Here is a 19,897-nt window from a genome sequence, read left to right as displayed (position 1 = left end):
ACAAGGTTTACCCTGGTGCCATTCCCCATGTCCTTGCTGGTTGCCAGGGGAGGAATACTGCAGGCATTCCCTTCAAGGAGAAAACCAAGCTAGTAAAATCCCTTCCCCTAATCCTTCCTACCCCAACAATGCAGAATATTGTTGAGTAAAAATGGAGTCATACTCACAGGCAGCAGATATAAAAGAGACTTCTGAAAGCAGTGGTTGTACACAGAAAGCAGTAACTGCTTTCCTTTTTTTAGACTTCATGGCTTATTTGTTTAAACCACTAAGAGATATTTGCATGTTACCCTTTTCTGACATGAAAAAATAATATAGAAGTAAATGCAAGAGCAAGTAGCACCTCTTGCTAACTTTCAAGTTTAATTTTAACTCATGGAATGCTTTAGCAAAGATCTATCACTTGATTTTACGTTTTTAAAGAAGTAAGGAGTATGACCAAAAATGATTTTACTAAGAGGTGGAAAGAAACAACAGAACCCCAACTATTATCTTTTCTTATTTTAAACTTCATCCCACACTTGACACAAATTTAGAACTGAATGCGGAATTACTCCTACTCTTCTCCTTCACTTATGACTCTTCCTTACCATGTTTTTCAGCAAAGGAGATTGTAAATGTTCCTGGTGAGGGTGCAGTGCAACAAGCAACATGTATGGTGTGTGCTGCAGGCAGCAGCCCCACCAGGTTGAGTGTTGCTGATGTGGTGACTGACACTTCAAGTCTAATTGCTAGATTTAAATGAAGCCTGCTGGGAGGTGAAATACCCCCTGGTCAGGACAAAGATCTGTGTTACACTCACAGTGATGATAAATCAGCCAGAAGCGAGTGGATTCTAAGCCCTAAGATTACGGAGGTTTTTCAGCCACAGTTAAGTGTGGCTGTGGCACAGATGTGCCCATTCAGAGAGCACTGGCCCAGAGCTGGTGGCTTTAGGAGGCTTTTAAAAGGCAGGCTGAGGGAGATGGCAAAAGGCAAATGTAAATGTGAACTCGTGAGCATTTAATGATTGATCTAGTCCATCTGCAGATAGAAAAGCCTTTTCTCAGGAGAAAATATATTTTTTTATTACTTTACAATGCCCAGGAAGAATGTGGTGATTCTTGATGTTTGTGTTAAAAGTCACTGCAGAATCCCAGGGAGCTGTTTTCCAGGGATATGCCAAGGGATGTGTATCTTCCATTTGTCAGGACTCTGATTTAGAGGGAAGACCATAGAGAGAGAAAACAGTATCTCATGGGAAGATGAAGAATAGCATCTTGGCTTTAGAGAAACAAGGGGAAAAAATTCTTTTCTGACTTCAGCAGGTTACAAGAATAATCAGACACACACAAAAGCCATGTGTCCTGTGCATGGTAAAGATAAGAAATACGATGTAATGTCTCAAACAAGGGAAATTTGTTGAAAAGCAATCTAACCCCAGAATGATGGGTTGACTGTAAGACATAGAGGAATACTGGAAAAGCTTCCAAAGGAGGCACGGAAGGTTTTTATGACACTACTGCTTGCCCAGCAAACCATATTTTCTTGGGGAAATTTCAAAGATTGCAACAGACAGAAAAGCTGTGGCCACTTTCTGATTTCACACTCAACACTGTCTGAAATTGGTGGTTTTTGATGGGTATGGTCCATGCTAAGTACAACCCAAAGAATTTTGCTCTGACTTTGGCCCTCCCTGTGGTGCAATCAGAGCAGAATTTGGACAGATGAAGACTTGAGAAGAAACATGAAGCATAACTTTGCCAGGCAGCTCCAAAGCTTACAGTATTTGCTCAGCTTGGCTCCAGGAGATTTTCAAGAAAAATCAACCATACTGACTTTTATGGAATTCCAATGTGCTTCTTGTTTCAGGTGAAACAGTGCTAGTGCCATTATTTAGTGTTCATATCAATGAAAGACTATGTGATGCTGATTTTCTTTCACCTTCTCAGCATGGATACTCAGACTATCTTTGATACTCCTACTACCTTTTTATTGTGGATCAAACCACCATCAAAGAACCCACACAGGAAACAAAATGAATTTAGATGCTTAAATAACTTATACTAATCTAGCCTGGGAGCAATGGGATGTTTGTTCTTGTATTACTCAAAAGGGCACCTCTAAACCAATAATGCAGCAAAGCCATGATGTTACACTCTTCTGCACACTTCGCCCTGCTGTGCAAAAGTAAGAATTTGCATTATCCTTTTCACCTCTGAAAAAAAGTTTGAAATGTGTCTTTCAATAATTTATTCATGCAGTGTAATTAAGCACAGAATCTGACTCAACTTAGCAGAGGCATGATTTCCAGCTCTGTGGTTTTTCACCTCTGAGAGTATTTACTATTTGCTTGCCAGTAATTACCACAACCATCTCCTGCTTTGAATTCTGGTACAGAAGAAGGTTTCCAATTTGTTTCCTTAATCTTAAAGGGAACTAAATTTTAAAACTCAGCTGAATGGAGAACTTCCATGAATCAGGTAATAACACCGTTTGCAAGATTTTCTTCTTGCTTGTTCACCAGGTTAGGCATTACTGGTTTCTGTCTAAAATGCCCTGGCCAGCATTTGTTTTCAGTCCCTGAAGTATTTTTTGTTGTTGTTTTTTAATACAGTCTGTGCCTAAAGGGACAAATGCTTGGAAGTGTTTATGTTTTTTCACTTGTTTCTTGGAAATCATGACCCATAGATAAAAAGAATACTTCTGCAACAATAATTTGGCACTTAAAGAGCTTCTAGTCTTACTGTTTGAATTAATTTTTTAAACCCCATCACAGATGTCCATGTTTTATTCTGTGTATTTCTTATTACTTAACGTAAGTTGAGAATGATGGTGCATACTAGTATTATTGCACTGCTACTGTCATGAGATTATAATACACACAATTTAAACAATGACTTATTAAAAAGAAATGAAAATGGAATTTTAAGCCTATCTAGGAATTAGGGGTATTTGAGTAGTCATCTTTCAATAAATCCAAAATAAATATTTAAAATACGCCATAAGACATTTCTGTCTATCTCTTTGAATGCTAATATTGATCCTATAACCTCAGTCTCCTCTCCGCAATGGTTTTATTTCAATTCTTACTAAAATTAGGCAGAATAATCCAATTGCCTTGAATCCAGCTGTATTAGGACTTTGTGTTTGTTTAATCCAAGGCTCCTTCTCCATGGCTGATTTTGTGTTTGTTTCTATTTGACAGTTAAAAGGAAAACTAAAGCTTTTCTTGGGTACAAAATCGTGTAAAATCAGACCCAAAATGTACAACTAAAGCTGAAGAATAAAGAAGCACTAAAATCATCCCATGCCCCTTCCCTGTACAACTTCTTGCATCCAATTTGAAAAATTGGTATTTTTTCCAGGCAGTAATCTTAGTTTTACTGTTTTTCAGGATATTTTCACTTTCATTCTTTTGCTGCAAAGAGTCAATGTCTCTAGAGACAGACTGTTGCTTGCGTGCTTTCTAATCCACATTTGAATCAGAACCCATGACATATACCTATGCTTAATTTCACTTCACACATTGCTTCAGCTCTGAGGTAGAAACACTGTTTTGTCACGGCATTATGTGACAGATGTCACGTGCTCTGTGTCAGAAAACCTTCTGAAAGAGACAGCCCAGCTCTTCCAGAGCTCCAGGACCACAGCCCTTCTCACAGGAGTATGACCCTGTTCCAAGATCCTCTTAACAGCCCCTGATTGAAGAAGCTGCCATTCAAGGGAGAGAAGCAGCGAGAGAGATCTTTTTGCTTGTTTGCCATTTCCTAAGCCTGTCGCTGCTTCACTTTTATGTGGGCTAGCATGGGCCACAGCCACCCAAGGAGGCCAGGGAATGCATGGATGCTGAGGGTTAGCCATGAGAACCGCCAAAGGAAGAATGCAGGACAGGTGGAGCTGCCTGGACAGAGTCAAAAGCAGGAAAGCCAAAGGCCTCTGAAGAGACATTCAAGTCCTGGACTGCACTGAGCCTGACTCTTTTAGGGTTTTTTTTTTGCATGTGTGTGTCTTGCATTCCCACACCACAAAGCTGCTGCCCCAGTCCTGCTCCAGAGTTCCCTGTGTCAGACACAGCTGAGCACGGATTGTGCCTGAGCATAGATTTGGTGGCTCTGCCTTGCCTTTGCACAGGGGAAAAGAACCAGCTCTGCATTTACAGCCATGGGAGTGTGCAACTGGAAGGAAAGTCCCGCAGCTGCAGCCAGGCACTGTTTCCACAAAGATTTACTACCAGTGACTTCCGATGCCTGACAATCTTCTCCAGAGCTCTCTGCTTCTGGTTTGGTCCTTGATTAATTAAGGGCTTGACACTGTGAAACTAAGAATTTTTCCCAACAGCATTATATACAGGAAAGAGCAATTATAGGCTTAGGATTGAAATCACTAAATGCACTACACACACACTGTTGGACTCATTCCACTGAAGTAAATTAGTAATTAATGATATTTTCACCAAAAAGCTGAGCAAATACAGGAATAATAGTAAGTCAAATGTATAACATTGTGAGGCATGGGTTTCAAAAGAACAGGGGGCAAAGTTGCCAAGGCTCCTGTAGTTAGGTAACTACCTCAGCTCTTCTTTCCACTCAGCTGAGATGTCCCCAGCATTTACCACAGTTATACCCTGACCTTAGAAGCTGAGCACTTTTATCGTCATGTCAGAGTTCCTTTGTTATCAGGTGTTTGGTTAGAAGTTCATCAAGTCAACATTTATTTTTAACAACTGAATTACCAACAGGCATTGGATATGTCCCCGTTTCCCTGTTCCCTGATGCAGAGTCCCTGCCCTGGGGCTCTGGTATTTGCTGACTAACGAGAGTGACTGTAGCCTGTTCCCAGAACAGACCCCAGCCACAGCTCAGAGTTGTTACTGGGAACAGAAGAGGCAACACCCTGCACCAGCAGCGTGATAACTGGCGGTTTCAGATGAAGTTTTTCAAGTAAGCTGCTACAGGCAGAAAAGTGATCTGCACTGGCAGAGCCCTTGCCACAAGCAAGATCTTCTACAAGATCTTTCCACAAAAGGAAAGATTTTTTCCAGCACTTGGGCATTTTCCTTTGCTGCTCTAGAAGCTCCTCTGATGTCTTTAGCAGAAAGGTCTGTTGCCACCATTCCTATTTAAAGACAGCCCCTGGACAAGTCAGGCAGCTCTGGACTGGATCTGAGAGAATATAGGGAACACACAGTTTTCCAGATGGCCACTAATGTTCAAGCATGGAAGAAACATAGTCTGATTATTGCATTTTGACTACTCTATTGTACAAGCATGTTATGAACAAAAAAGTTATTCAAAAGTCTTAGTGGATTTCACTTTTTCTTATTTAACTGTTTTACTGTAAGCATGTAAAACGCCCCCCCAAATAATTTTTGTTGAAAATAAATCAGCCAGCATAGCAGTTTTTAACATCCTTCTGCTTCTTGACAATAAGACAGATGATCATGATGTTTAAGTTTTCCCCTTACTAGTTTAAAACTTTCCTCTTTGTCTCACAGTCCTTATGCTGAGAGATACTTCAGAGAGTTTGATTTTACAAGCAGTGAATACAGGCCTGGGTTCTTTTGTTGCTGGTTGGCTTCTGTATATACAGGATTTAATTATGGATGATCAGAACATCCTCCTTGCTAAACACTCTCTACAGGTCCAGTAGTGAAATACCCTCAACCACGTATCCTAGTCCACCACTTCATCCAAAGAATTTTCACTGGGGACTCACAAAATTACTGTTGCCCCAATGACTGGCCAACAGTACCCTTGGATGAGCTTAGCACTTTGGGAAGTCTTAGTGCAGGCTCCAAGGGGCTATAGTAAAAATAGGAGAGATTAAAGAATCTCTTTGTTTGCAATTTGAGTAAATACACCAAGAGTGAAGGAGACACAAAACCTGAACTATGCTCTTAAGACTTGGAGATAACAAAAGGAATCAGACAGGATAGTGAGTGGGAAAGCAGGGATTACCACTGCTTGTGTTGCTGCTGCTTGAATCAAAGGGCTGTCTCCGTTTTTTACTGGCATAGCTGAGCTGCCATGTATCTGCTGGCATGAGCACTCCATGGGAACACTCTGCTATTGATAAAAGGAACATTGTTCTCAGTTTAGTTTACATTGCTCCAGAAGCAGTTAAAGCAAAAAGATGTCACTCACCCCAAGAATATCCGAGAAGATGTTTATCAGCCTAATTATAGTGATCTGAATTCATGCATCACGATGCATCTATGTGGTTTTCCTGCAGATTACATTGGAAATGGAGCTTCTTGGAACAAGTCAGTGGCAACCATTTCATCAGCATTACATGCAAACTGGCTACTGAGGCAGGTTATTGCTGTATCACTAAACATGGATTTCTGGAATTTCCCACAGGAATATATTGCTCTGAATTAACAGCCTGGAAAAAAAGAAGCTTCTATCACTGGTATGCTGAGTGGCATCACAATGTGACTGTGAGTTGTCAACGGCCACTCTAAACTATTAGGGGTAAAGATGCTTTTTCCAGCATCTAGCCATAAGTGCTTAGGTGATTTGCAAATGGAGCCCCAAGGACTCACAAACAGCAAGCAGCAAAACAGATCCTCTGGAGAAGTCAGCTGCAAACTATCCAGTTCTTAAAGAGATTTAGAGATTTTTCGAGATTTTCTGAAGTTTTTTCCTAAAATTCCCAAAGAGTTGAAGTTGTTAGGGAAGGTGCATGTCACATAGGATGCATATGAAACATCTCTGGCTACTAGACTTCACTGCTGGAGGAACTGGAATTGTAGGAAATAACCCCAAAACATGCCAGCAAGGCTGTTCTGTGGCCCAAAGAGTGACGAGGTTTTCCTGCCTGAGAGGTGCCAGCTCAGCCTGAGAGCTGTTGCCTCAGGCAGGAGAAGTCAGTGATGTGACTTTGGTGTCACTGTGACTGGCAAGGACCTCCACTGCTGGAGATGGGCTCTGCTCTGTTTGGAGAGGGAAGGCAAAGCACGGCGGAGGAAATGGCTGTATTGCAGAACAGCAAAATGAAATACTGTTGTGGGAAGCTCGGTGTGCAAGCCAGGAAAGCACCATGATGGGGGATGGAGGGCACAGCTGGGGTAAGGAACATGACATCTGATGGGTCCCTGTACCACGCACAGGGCAGGGCTCTGTGTGTGCTGGTGCCTCACCACCATTCTCATGTTCAGATTAGATGTTAGGAAGAAGTTCTTTACTGAGAGGGTGGTGAGGCACTGGAATAGGTTGCCCAGAGAGCTGTGGCTGCCTCCTCTCTGGAAGTGTTCAAGGCCACGTTGGATGGGGCCCTGAGCAACCTGATGTAGTGGGTGGCGTCCTGGCAGGGGCCTGGAATGAGATGATCTTTAAGGTCCCTTCCAACCCAAGCCATTCTGTGATTCTGTGTTCTCACACATGCCGTGGTGCATAGCAACTCGTCTGCTGGGCCATCTGCTGAGCTGCCTGCTACTCAAATTAGGACTGCGACTCCTCATTCCTACGTGCAGCCTTTCAAATCTTACACCCTCCTCACTGCAAACCTTCTTCTCCTGCTTGATCCATTACATCATCCATCCTCACCAGCAGGGACTGCCTGTTAGGACAGGAGGTATTTGGCAGCTTTTGCATTGTCTCTCACCCCTCAGATCAATGCCCTCACCTGGGGAGAAGCATTACATGCACTGGCCTGCACTCTCTGTGCTGCCCCATCAAACAGGGTCAGCATTTCAGAGATGCTGCAGGAATCCCCCAGCCGGCAGCCAGCATCTGCTTTTGCATTCTGTATTTCTAGGTCCCCAGCACAGTGTTGGCCATGAGTCATGCAAATCTTATGCCAGGCAAAGCAAAAATGGCTGCACCATGCATAGATTTTATCTCTCAAATAGAAAGTGAGACGTTTCAGTGACAGTTTACTCTTTTTAAGAAGTTACCAATTTCTCTGCAACTCTGCTTTTATTTCTCACCATAATTTTATCTTGCTGAAAAATCTTTTTGTGGAAAATCTTGTGAGTGAGATGTTACACAAAATGAACAGAAACTGTGCATTTGAACATATTCATATCCATTCATTGCCTCCACTTTCCAATTACAAGCTGGTAAATGCTGCAGTTGCTATACCACATACCATCTCTCCCAGTGTCACTGGAGCTACCAGGAGCTCTGATAATAATGGCAGATCTGGGGGTTTCCACTGGGATGCAAAATCCTCCTATCTGCTTTTCTCTTCCCACTCCCTTGTTGCAGAGGATCATGGCTCTGTACTTGATCTGCATTCAGTCAATTCATACAAAAGCTAAAGAGGAAAGCCTTGAGCTCAACCCTGATATTCAAGTTCAGTGTTTAAAGGAGACAAGACATCACCAGTCACAAGGTACTGTTGTTAGTAGTAAGGAATATGTAGGAAAATAGATCATTTAAATGTTCCCCATTATTATGACCATAAATATGGTCATAATAGGTTAGAATTTGAGACTGTATTTTTTAGCTTCTGGTTTCTCTCTAGGCTCTTGTTTTCCTAAAGAACATGAGGTGCCATTTCTATCTAAAGTTTTTTTTCTGATGAGTCTAAGTACTTTGTACCTGAAACCTTTTCAGAGAGGACAAAGAGGTGTTCCAAGCAGATTCGTGCAAACTCATAAAGGCAAATGAAAGCTTCAGATCTAACCTGCAGTCTGACTGTGCACCTGCCTGATTCCAGCAGCTTATTAAAGCCAGTGTTCACTTGGCCTTTCTGTTCTTTATGGGTGCACTTGACTCTGAAGGGAAAAGTTTCGTGCTAGATGGTACAGACTCAGCTGTGCTACAACACTTCATTGCTGCTGCTGCTGCCTTGCAGGCTCATGTGCCTTTTCTTGTCATCCCAGCAAGGAGCCATGAAGATTGTGCACCATGAACTAAATCTGGAGTGATTCTGCACAACCATGTTTCCACTCAAAACAGGTACTCTGACTGCAGCAGCCCTAGCTGGAAGTCAGAAGTGACCAGCTGCCCTACAACAAACTGATCTTAGGCTTTATGCCCATTAATACTATAAGGTCTTTTATCCGAGTGCTTTCCTCTGCTCTTTATATTTTATTCATATGCATAGATGGCACATAAAATACCTTCTTTAAAAAAACCCCCGTCTCTGAACTAAAATCTACAACAATATGCTCATATAGAGATCCCAGTTCCATTTCCAAATCCAGTAAACCCGAGCAACAAGTCAAACTGAAACCTGTCTGTGGCTGCACAGTATGTTCTGAGCATATGAGAATTAGAGCCACCACTGCTGAAGTCTTCACATAGCTCAGATTGCTAAACTACAGGCAAATTGTTCCTCAGACCTGTCACTGGGGTGCATCTCTATGGCTATCGCTCTCCATCACTGTGTTCTGGAAAGGACTGCACAGCTACAGCTTCACACAGCTCCCCCTGACTCTTCACCTCCCAAACTCGTGTCACCTGCTCTCTAATGGCAAGTTTACTAAAGCAGCTCTGGCCCCATGACAAGGTAAGTGGCACAGTGAGGGGAGTTCACAGTGACTGAGAGCAGCAATGTGAATATGCTTAATCTTCATCCAGCTAACTACAGCTTATCTGAAAGCTGGCCACGTCTGCCATCTTCTGCCTTGGCATAATTTCATCCAGTTTAACAACCCAGCTGTTTGCCCCAACAAAGAGCACAGGAAACATCCCTGCAGCCCATCTGGACTACTCTAACGGGTCAACTGCTTTAATCTACCAACCAGCACACCAAGTGTACTTAAAAGTTTTAGAAGATCATTTCAAGGACCTGGAAATATAATGAAAGGCAAACAGGTCCCATAGGAGGACAATATAACAGAACTGCAGAGGGTATAATTCATCCTTCATTCCATTTAGCAATGCTGCTGCTGCTGGTTAAAACTGGACAGTTTGCTGAGCATATGCAACACAGGCCTGGAAAGGACAGGCTGTAGGTTGCTCTTCTCCCAGCTGCAGACTTCTGTGGAGAAAATGCCTGGTAAAATCTTATTCTCTCCAAAGAAAGATAAATCACAGTAATTGCACTTTAGGGTTTGAGATAAATGCAGTCTTTGGCAAGGGTAAAGGATTTGACAGAGTCCAAATGAGGGTTTGAACTCCACAGGGGACAAGAAAGCCTCTAACACCCTCTCCTTCAGTGTGAGGCTGAATACTGAATACAACCAATTACAGCAGCAAACTCGTGATGAAAGTAAATAAACAACCCTGATGGATCCTAAACTACTTGTTTGTTTTCTGACACAGAAAGACAGACACACCCCAAGGTCTAAGGCACTAGGGGTTGGCTTGGGGCTGAAAATTAGGAAAGTATCTTATTAAACCAGCTATTCACATCCACCATATCAGGAAATGCTCCTAGTTTTTCAAATTCCACACCTTCATTCAAGGAGTGATTACAAAGAAAATTTTAAACCCTGTGCAATTTAGGATCAAGATTTGTCGAATCTTTGGCTCTCATTGTACCTCTAATTTAATCCTCTTCTATAAATTTTATGCTAAATGTGGGATTTTCTGGGATGCTTCAGATCCAAAGGTCTCTTGGGTAAGGGGAACATCTACTTGTTTGTTTGCAGAAAGGTAACAGATTTGTGGAACTACAAAAATAACACCAAGAAATCTCTAATAGGATTGCATGCACTGAACTGGTTTAGGTTCTTGCTGTGGGCTTCTTCCCTAACACAAAAAGAAATTAGAGGCCTCATATTGTGTCACATGAAGAATTTGTTTGTAAGTAAACATATATACTTAAAGAGAAGATCTTCAGATTAATTACAAACGTGCTAAATTAACTCAGTGCCGTTCTGTGTCCTGCCGCCTGCCAGGGGAAGGTCTGACAGCTCCCAGCTGCTCTGCCTGGGCTCAGAGCTGCTGATGCTTCTGGGGGAGCAGCGGGGCCAAGGGCAAGGCAGGGCCCATCAGGGCACTGTGCCTGCCCACGGCGGTGCTGGGAGGGGAGAGGAGCGTGGTGCTCAAGGAACACAGCCCGGAGCTTCCAGCATCTGCCATAACATTTTGGAAATGAAGTCAGAGGCCTCCCTCTGCGAGGCAGGAGGCTGCTGGGCTCATTCCTGGGATAAGGGCTGCTTCTGCTCCAGCTCACACGGATGGAGGGAGGGCTGGGCTCTGCTTTTCACCTAAGTGGCTTGCAGTGCCCCCCATTTACTGCATGAGCCCCTGGAGCTTGAACAAGAGCTCGTGGTGCCAAGGTACAGCAGGAGCATGCACAGGCAGCAGAGGAGGGTGAAATGCCCCTGCCCTTGTGCACGCTCACAAGGCAGGCTCATGAAGACGTTCAGGCAGCCAAAGGTGCAGGCAGGTACATGGGGCTACTCACAAAGAGCCTGAGCTGTAGATCTGGTCCTTGGGAACCTGCCAGACTACCCCAAAAAGGACAATGGACTCAAATTTCCTGTTTTGTTTTTTTTCTCAAAGCTTGTTCCTCTGACAGATTTTCCCTTCCAAGCGTGCCTTTGCAGAGTGAATTTTCAGCAGTCCCTGTGTCCTTTGATACCTCCAAGTACCTGCTCAATTCACAGGAGTGTGAGGTGCCACTGTTCTACTGTGTGCATTTGCTCTTGCAAAGAACAAAGCCAAAAGACTTAGAACTCCCAAGGTGTCAATTTTTTATACTGTGACATGATCAGAAGTTCTGCTGTAATTTCCTTCTGAGTCGTCTGGGTTTAATGAGACTGAAGAGAATGATAGGAAGGAAAGAAATAATTATATATTCTCTTTTTTTTTTTTTTTTCCCTCAACATGTCCCAAATGTCACCTTTGACCTGGCTTTCTATTTCTGGCATGGACTAAACTCCCTCTATTTATTTAGCAGCCTACACACCATTACAGTAACATAGCAACAGTACTTTCAGTTGTGAATTTGAAAAAAAGCAAAGCAAAAAAAAGAACATATGAACATATTAAAACTGTTAAAGCATTGCAATCTAGTAACACTTCAATAAATGCTTCTCTTTTTTTGCCTTTAAATACCAGAATTATTAAGCTTCCAGTCTGCAAACCCAAAGGAGAGGGATGCACAGGGGAACCAAAGCAGTGTCACCACCACGAAGCCTGTTCTTCCTATGCCTATCTGATTGTTCCCTAACCTTTCTGTTTGTTTGTCTTAATGACGTTTCAGCGTGACTATTTCTCAGGCTCAGCACAGATGATAGCGGGAGTTTGGGGAGGATTCTGAAATAATGATGGGATTTAGCTGGTGGTTTTCCATCAGTTTTCAAAACCAGTTCCCCATTATTCTATAGTCCGTATCTCAAGGCTGATGTGACAGTTAGATGTCAAAAAGGACTATCTGAAAAAGTATAAAATGGAATTGGAGTAACAGTCCATTTTCAGCTGAAGTCCAAATCCCACAGTTTTACCAGGAAAGTTAACCAGTGAAGACCTGTAAAAGTAGGCCTGGAGTCAGGGGAGGACAGAGCGAAAACATGTTGCAAACCTTTTTTCAGTGGGAGCAGCACACTTGAAAATCTCAAAAAACCCAATTCCCTGAGCTACTTGAGTGCTTCTTATTTTTAAACCTAAGGCCTCAGTGAGAATGCAATTATTTTCTTAGGATGGGTTCAAAATGTTGAACTTATTAAAAATAAAACTTCTTAAGCTTGCAAAGCTTCCACTATAAATATTAGTAAACAATCCAGATGATGTAGCTGGAACAGCAGTGAACACTTGGCGAAGGAGTTTATCACTTCTCCTGAAACTGTTTCTTCACTGCTACTGTAAACTCAGCTGGCATCTCTTCATATGTTTCTTCTCCTCCCATAGTGATTTGATCAGCTCACAGTCACCTCTGAATGCCAGGGGCTTTTCTGTGGAACTGGCAACAGCCCTTGGAAGCGCAGCTTTACATCAGGCACACAGAGCCGGCTCTCCCAGTGCTTAGAAACCCAGGACTCTGGTAAACTTAGAGGCTCTACTGCTCAGTTTGTAAAGTCTGCAAGTAAAACGTAGCTCATGCTTGTTCTGAACTATTGGCTCCTCCTTGGCACGACCAGTTCGTGTCAGCTTGAAAAAATGCCTTCACAACTGTAAAATCCTTGAACTTCTACAAACAGTTTGCAAGTCTGGTATGTAAAAACAGATTGTTCACAAACTATGTGCTCTGCTGACATTACAACAGTTGTGAAGTTAGAAAGGGTCCCCTCATGGCCATTATTCTGTCCAACAGAAATATGAATACATAACCCATGGTCCTGAGACTTGGGAGTCACAGGATGAATATTTATCACTAACAGGCCTCACAGAAAGTATTGTCTTTTTAAAAAAAGCATTGTCAAAAAGAGTCAAAAACTTTCATATGACAATCTAAGTTCCATTTAAATTAACACTCTCATTTAAGTAATTTCAAATTCATACTAATAACCACATTTTACTGCCTTTCTGTAAAATGCTCTATAAAAAGGGATCCTGAATAACTGAAATGTGCTGTTCAGGGCTTTTGTGGAAAGAAACAATGCAGTTTTGACTGCAGGGGTCAGGTGGGGCTTTTGGCATCAGGAGGGAAGGGAATAACAAAATCTCTAGGAACAGTTGTCTCATTCTAACAATTACAAAGCTATGAATGAATTAGCCTCAGAAAGGGACTAGGCATCAGTTGAGGTTTATTTTTAACAAGTACTAAGCTGCAACACATTTTAAAACTGAGTTTTGCATGGCTATGTGATTGTTGGTTTGTTTGTTTGTTTATTTTCCTGATGCAACACAAACTGAAACAAAGCAAGGATATTATTGTAAAGCAAAAAACCATTTAAAAGTTAAAGCATTGCATTTTATTTAACAATTAAATGAGAGAGAAGAAATTGTATTTTATCTGGCTGGATGTAATGTTTTGACATGCAAATTTTATTTCAAACCCAGCATTTTTTCCTTGTCTTATCACATTACAAATTCATTTCCAAATCAAATGAAAAGGACAAAAAAGCAAATAAAATGACTGTTTTTCTAACGAGTAACACTTTAGGAATAAACTTGTCCCTTTCCCAAAAACCTATCAAGTTTTCATAACAAATATTCATAGCATTTTAATGCATCATTGGTAGAAGTAATGTGCTTATCCATATTTCCAAAGTTTTAGTACTACAACAAAGACTTCACCAAAGTACAACTTGTAATGCATTTTCCTCTGAGCCATGTTTGACTGCATCACTTGTTTAATTACCACTCAAGTTAACATTTCCTTCTCTATTTCAAACTAGCGTGGGTTTTTTAGGCTCTATTTTTGAATGCAAAGACCTGATAACTTGTGTGTTTCTGTTTTGAATAGAAACCAATAGCTGGACATTCCTGTGCACTGAAAACATGTAGCCAAAGATTAAGCTGGGGCTTCAGGACTATTATGGCTCCACCCAAATAAATAGTTCAAGGGAAATTATTCTGATATACAGGTTGCCAAGAACAGCAGTGTTTTTTAGAAATTATTTCTTTCTTAGAAGTCAACCTATCTCATTAAACATTGCATTTAAACTATCAAAACATCGTTAAAATGTAAGAAAATGGTCTAGAATAAACATTGCACTTAACCTACCAAAACAAGGTCTGATTTGCACATAGCTAATTACAAATGTTTAATTCCAGTGATGGAAACTCCTCCCTAACATAAATATTCTGCTGTTATTTTACCAGTGAGATCAATTTGCACAGGATTTCACAGAGAAGGGAACATGTAGACTGCCACACAGGAGCTCCTGTTTGAAAGCCTTCATTTTCTCTAAATTCAGTTCTTTTTTAATACACAAACCAGATAGACAGAATGCACACTGGATTTTAAAATGAAGTAACAACAGAGAAAAACATAGGTACAAAACTTAAAACTGGAATGAGCTAAAAGGCTCTGACAACTTTCTGCATCCAACATGACTCCTACATCCGCCCAGACTATGAACCAGAGTTACAAAACCTGTGAAAATTGGTTAAATAAACTCAGGGAGCTCGGGATATTGATTCCAGACAAGTATGAAATTGGCCAGAATTCTCTCTTCAGAAGGGACAGGACTCAAGAGGCGAGGCTTTATAAGAAGCATTTGGAAATAAAAAGACTTATGGATAAAAATTAAATTGAAGTTTCATCTTGAGAGATATTTTTCAGAAACTTCCCCCAAACCAGCAGAAGAAGTACTTGAGCTCACAAAGCACTTGGGGATTTCTTTCAGGGGAGGGTGGCAGTGTCCTCTGGTGACAGCAGCCCAGTGCTGGATCAGAGAGCAGATGCTCTCCATCCCACCTGCCCTTCGCAGTGCTCTGCAGCTCCTGTTCCTATTACTTGAGCAAATTCTTCCATAATTCTACTTTACTTTTTCTTCCTAGTAACTTCCTGTTTGTTCTGATAAATACCAGAACTTCAGCTAAAAATGGAGAAGTTGTCTAGATTCTCTTATCTTCTAAACCCCCAGCCTTGGTGTGCTGCGGTTGGGTCCTGCCAGGTCCCCCAACGGTCAGAGATGTCGGGCAGGGCTCTGCTGTGCCCTTCTGTTACTGCCCCACACACAGACACAGCAGGAGAGAACACTGCTCCACCAGCTTTGCTATCGGATCCATTGATTTACAGCCTTTGTCTTCCCAGACCAGACACTCCAAGAAGAAGTGTGGTAGAAGTGCAAGGCTACATTTTCTAATATGGGGTCCATTTGGGACTCTTGTTCTAGAAATGCTGACAAGGAATTTTGATTTTCAACAATGTTTGAAGAAATCAGTCACTCAAGTAAAGTGGGAAACTTGCCTTTTTTTGAGCAAGTGGTCTTCCCTCATCAATTTGTATAGTGCTGAAGATTAAAAATAGCTCTTCAGCTGGGGTACAGCTGTGCAGCGTTGACTTAAATGGAGCTGCAGTGACTCACAACAAGCATCTGTATATGGCCCTTTACTACTGCAAACCACGTAACTTAACACTAAGAGCAAGTAAACACCGGCAGAGCGTTCAGTAGAGCTACCGCTGCTGTTCCTCACTGGTGTGACAAACAGTGGGACAGCGATTTGAGGAGAGGTTGCAATTAGCAGTGTGTTAAAAATCCCATTTCTTCCTCCTTGTCAGCGCATGAGCAATGTGTCTTCTCAATAGCACCAGTCTCTTATTTCATTAGACATTCTCTGGACCTTCTTCTATGTTGTTTTTCCTTTAATCATGACTTTTTGCACTGGCTGTGGTAAGTCCTTTGTTTTCAAGGCCATGAAACCATTCCTTCCTTCCTTCCACCCCCCCCCAATAAATAAACAACAAATAATAACCGTCAGTGATCAGATATATTTCCACATGGAAACTATCAAGGAGCCAGCTATTCAGTGCTGACTTTTCAGAATTGGGATGGATGTACTCAGCACCAATATAAGGAACTGTGAAACCCATCAAACTCGAAGCAGATTCCTCCGTTACATCTAATTCCCACAGAGGCTGGTATTTATGATCTACTAACATCAACAGCAAAAATCTTCAGTGGGTTTTCCTCCTGTGGGGCTGAATGTCAAGCTATGCCTGAAACTTAACATTTTTGGTCTAGAGCAGGATGGACTTTACCTCCATCACCACCACTTCTTAGTTTTTGTTAGCAGCTTCTTCCTCTCTGTCTCCTGCCCCATACCCAGCTTCTCCCCAGCTTTGGGTGTTCCCTGGCACCCCTCAGGCCCACACAGGCCTCTTCTGGTGAGAAAAGCTGGAACCAAGTGGGGAAATGAAAGCAGCACAGCTTTCAGGTCACACTTAGAGGACAAAGAACTGCAACACGCACCAAATACTCTCCTGGGAGACTCCTTGCACAACTGCCTCTTTAGATAGGCTGACGTGGTGGTTTCACGGTTCAAGTATCTGACAGAGAGAAAAGCATTGTCCATGCTGTTAAATCACTATTAGAGTATTTGCCTGCTGTAGCAAAGCTCCCTGTGCTTTCTAATGAATTCTCTGTGTTTAGCATTAAGCTCTCTGTTTTTACAGAAAGTTACACTTGGGTAATTAATCTCATGTTCGTTTCCTGCACAAGCAAGAGAGCAGCCTTTGTTAGGGAATGATAAGACACTTCTAAGAATAGTGCTACTAAGAGCATCGGCTTTGTAAGACATTACAGGAAAAATATAGACTCTTAGCACCTGCTCTTCACTTTCAAAGTTTTGAAAATAATGTTCTGCTTACCTAGAGGCAAATTCTGACTTGTTTATGCATAGAAAACTTAATGCTTTCATCAGAAAACAAATATAAATGAAGGTATACTTTGGTCTCTAGGCTCTAGTCTTGGAAAGATTAATTTATTTAATTTTATAAACACTGCAAACATTCCCAGTGGCTTCAGTGGGACTATTGCAGCTCCCAATCTCACAACCTGAATTCATTGCTTTGTCTGATCTGTTAACTACAGATTCCACTGAAATTAACTGGATTTTCTTAGTGATTGTAATAGGTGGAGGCTTAAGAATTTATCGGTGTGTAAAACACGGGACCCTCAGGTCGGACCTGACAAAGGCCGGACACTGAACTCAGGAAAATGTAAACTGGGAGACAACCCCATGAGAGCAAGTGAGGCTGGGCAGTGTACGAGAGGTCCCATGAGCAGCAGGCCAAGCTGGCACTTCAAGCTCCCTGGAAGCGCCGGCTCAGACCATGGGCTTTTCCAGCTGAACACAAAGGGTGGTGTTGAACTCGGGGATTTATGTATGTTGTCAGTTCAGAGCCAGAGCCAACACCATTCTCCTGTAAGCGATTGACACTTGACACCTACTGAAGTCAGTTTAAACAGTCATTGTTTTAAAGCTCTGTTGTTTTTAAGCAGTCACTGTGGTTCAGCCTGAGCTATCTGCTACCCCAGTGCAAGATGCACAGCTGCCATGCTCTTGATACTCTATGAAAAATAGGGGAAAAGTAGTTTACAGCAGGTGAGAGACAATTTCCATTTGGTTTGTAGCATCCACTGTGTAACCAGTCATATGAGAAAGGACATTAAGCTTTGCTGTACTTGCAGCAGATTTCTTTCTGCTTTATTATGAACAAAGGACTAGCTTACCCTCCTAACCAGAAAACAAGGCCTAATCTGCAGAGATCTGGCTAATCTAGTGGCTGATATTTGGAGAATAACATAGACCAAATTTCCCCTGGTTTTGTAGTGCAAAATCTGAGCAGAGCAGACTGCAAGTAGCCTCGTGAGCTGATCAGAGCCCCTGTTGTGACTATTATCTTGACTGTATAATGGGGGCTTTCAAATCCCAGCTTTATCACATTCTGTTTTCTCTACTTTGCCCTTTTATGAATATTGAGTCATCAAAAATAGCTTCACTGACAGAGTTACTAATGATATCAGCTGAGTGAATCAGTGGCTCTTACACTGTGCCTGCTATACAGTGCTATTAGTGCACTCATTACAAAATACAGCAAAAATTAGATGCCCATAATTTATTTGCAGCTCCCGTGAGACACATCATAGTGGTTATTTTAGAATTGGAAAATGCTAACTGAACAAAGCAAATATTCAGCCATTTCAATGCAATACTGTGGTCTAAAAGAAGAAACTCTGGCTTAGAATAAGTTAAAAATAAATTCCAACATCAGTAAATTATCCTTTCTGCTAGTTTTTAGCCAAAGAAAAAATACGCTACCAAATGACATCCACCATATTCTTCATGAGACAGTTATGCCTCATATTACTGGGAAAAGCTAACATCAGCACTCCAGAGAAAATGCTGATAAACAGAAGTGAATCCGACAAATGATGTAAGCTGTGCATACGGCTCGGAGCGCCAGAGACACGGCCAGTGGCATCCTTCGAGTACGGTGCAGAGCTCTGGGGGAAGTCAGGTTAGAAGGGCATGACTCAAATGGGTATTATCGGTTCCAAAAGTGTTACAGCAGAACAACATAACAACATGCCTGATGAAGAACCATCACAAATGAGTATGCAAAATGGCCCACGAGGGGCTTAGATTTTTAATGCTGTCCCAAGCAAATTTTTAGGGGTCATTTATTCCTGCCCGGAGTGCTTTCCTCGCAGCCCTGCAATGAGACAGTTTCCTATGTTTGCAACACACATCCTTTTTTTTTTTTTCCCCCCAGACAAACAGGCAAACAGATAGTGAATGAAACAAGGGGCCCATAGTGCAGTTGCAGATCTCCATGCAGGGCTCGCTTCAGCTCCCCAGCTCCCTTCACCTTTCAGCTATCAGGAACTTTACAGCACAGCATCTTCCAGCACCTCTTTATCACAGAACAAAAGCGAAGCTTTCTGCTAACAACTGCATCTGGCATTGGTAAATAAAACTATTGCAGATGTTGCCGTTAGCAAGTGTCATAGAAATTACAGAGCATCTTAACAAAGCTAAGCCCCAGAATCTAAACTATTAGAATTTTGGCTGTTCGGGGTTTTTTTTCTTTCTTTCTTTTTAGGATGTTCTTGTCCGTCCCTGGAAAAGTGACATCTGCAATTCTGTTACAATTCTGTTAGTTACGGCAACATTAACTGAAACCGAAATGTGGTTTTTAACCTAAGATATGTTGCATAACAGCTGAAGTATTATAATCTTACGAGCCGGGAAAGGTTAATTCCAGAGGGCACAAGAATGTCGGTGAAAACTAAAATACTCTGTAAGCGCATGGACTTGGAAATCTTTTTGTTTTGGTCCAAGGTGAAGCCGAAACGGACGAGAGATTTCAAAGGGAGAGTCAGACAGTGAGCACATGCCGAAATCCCTTTAGCGAGAAAAAAAATATCAGCAAAGCCTCTGCACTTACGTATCTCTTGAGTTTCTTCTCGGGGGGTGATTTGATGAGCCATCCGGTGCAAACCACGTCCCCCGAGCTCATCTTCCCCCCGGGCGCGGAGCGGCGGAGCGGGAGCCAGGGTGCGGGCTGCCTGTGCGTGTGTGCTTGTTCTGTGCGGGTGTGCGCGGGTGTGTGCGTCCGCCCGCGCGTGTGTGTGTGCGGGTGCGTGCGCTGGGATGCGGGGGCGTGCGCTGGGATG

The 19,897-nt window shown here is 42.2% G+C and overlaps 1 protein-coding gene across 1 annotated transcript in view; it reads right to left on the bottom strand.

Annotated features, from left to right (window-relative positions):
* Positions 1–19,860, bottom strand: part of GAB3 (GRB2 associated binding protein 3) — a gene marked incomplete at its 3' end in the record, with an annotated part of 62,147 nt that extends 42,287 nt beyond the window's left edge. Inside the window, exon 1 of the mRNA XM_008640489.2 lies at positions 19,669–19,860. Coding sequence (XP_008638711.1) covers positions 19,669–19,740 — 72 coding nt within the window. The remainder of the gene's footprint in view (positions 1–19,668) is intronic.
* Between the last annotated feature and the right edge of the window lie 37 nt (positions 19,861–19,897).

Source organism: Corvus brachyrhynchos, unplaced genomic scaffold, assembly GCF_000691975.1.
Source record: "Corvus brachyrhynchos isolate BGI_N302 unplaced genomic scaffold, ASM69197v1 scaffold398, whole genome shotgun sequence".
Taxonomy (NCBI): Eukaryota; Metazoa; Chordata; class Aves; order Passeriformes; family Corvidae; genus Corvus; species Corvus brachyrhynchos.
The sequence above is the reverse complement of the archived record's forward strand: the minus strand, read 5'-3'. Positions and strand labels throughout refer to the sequence as shown.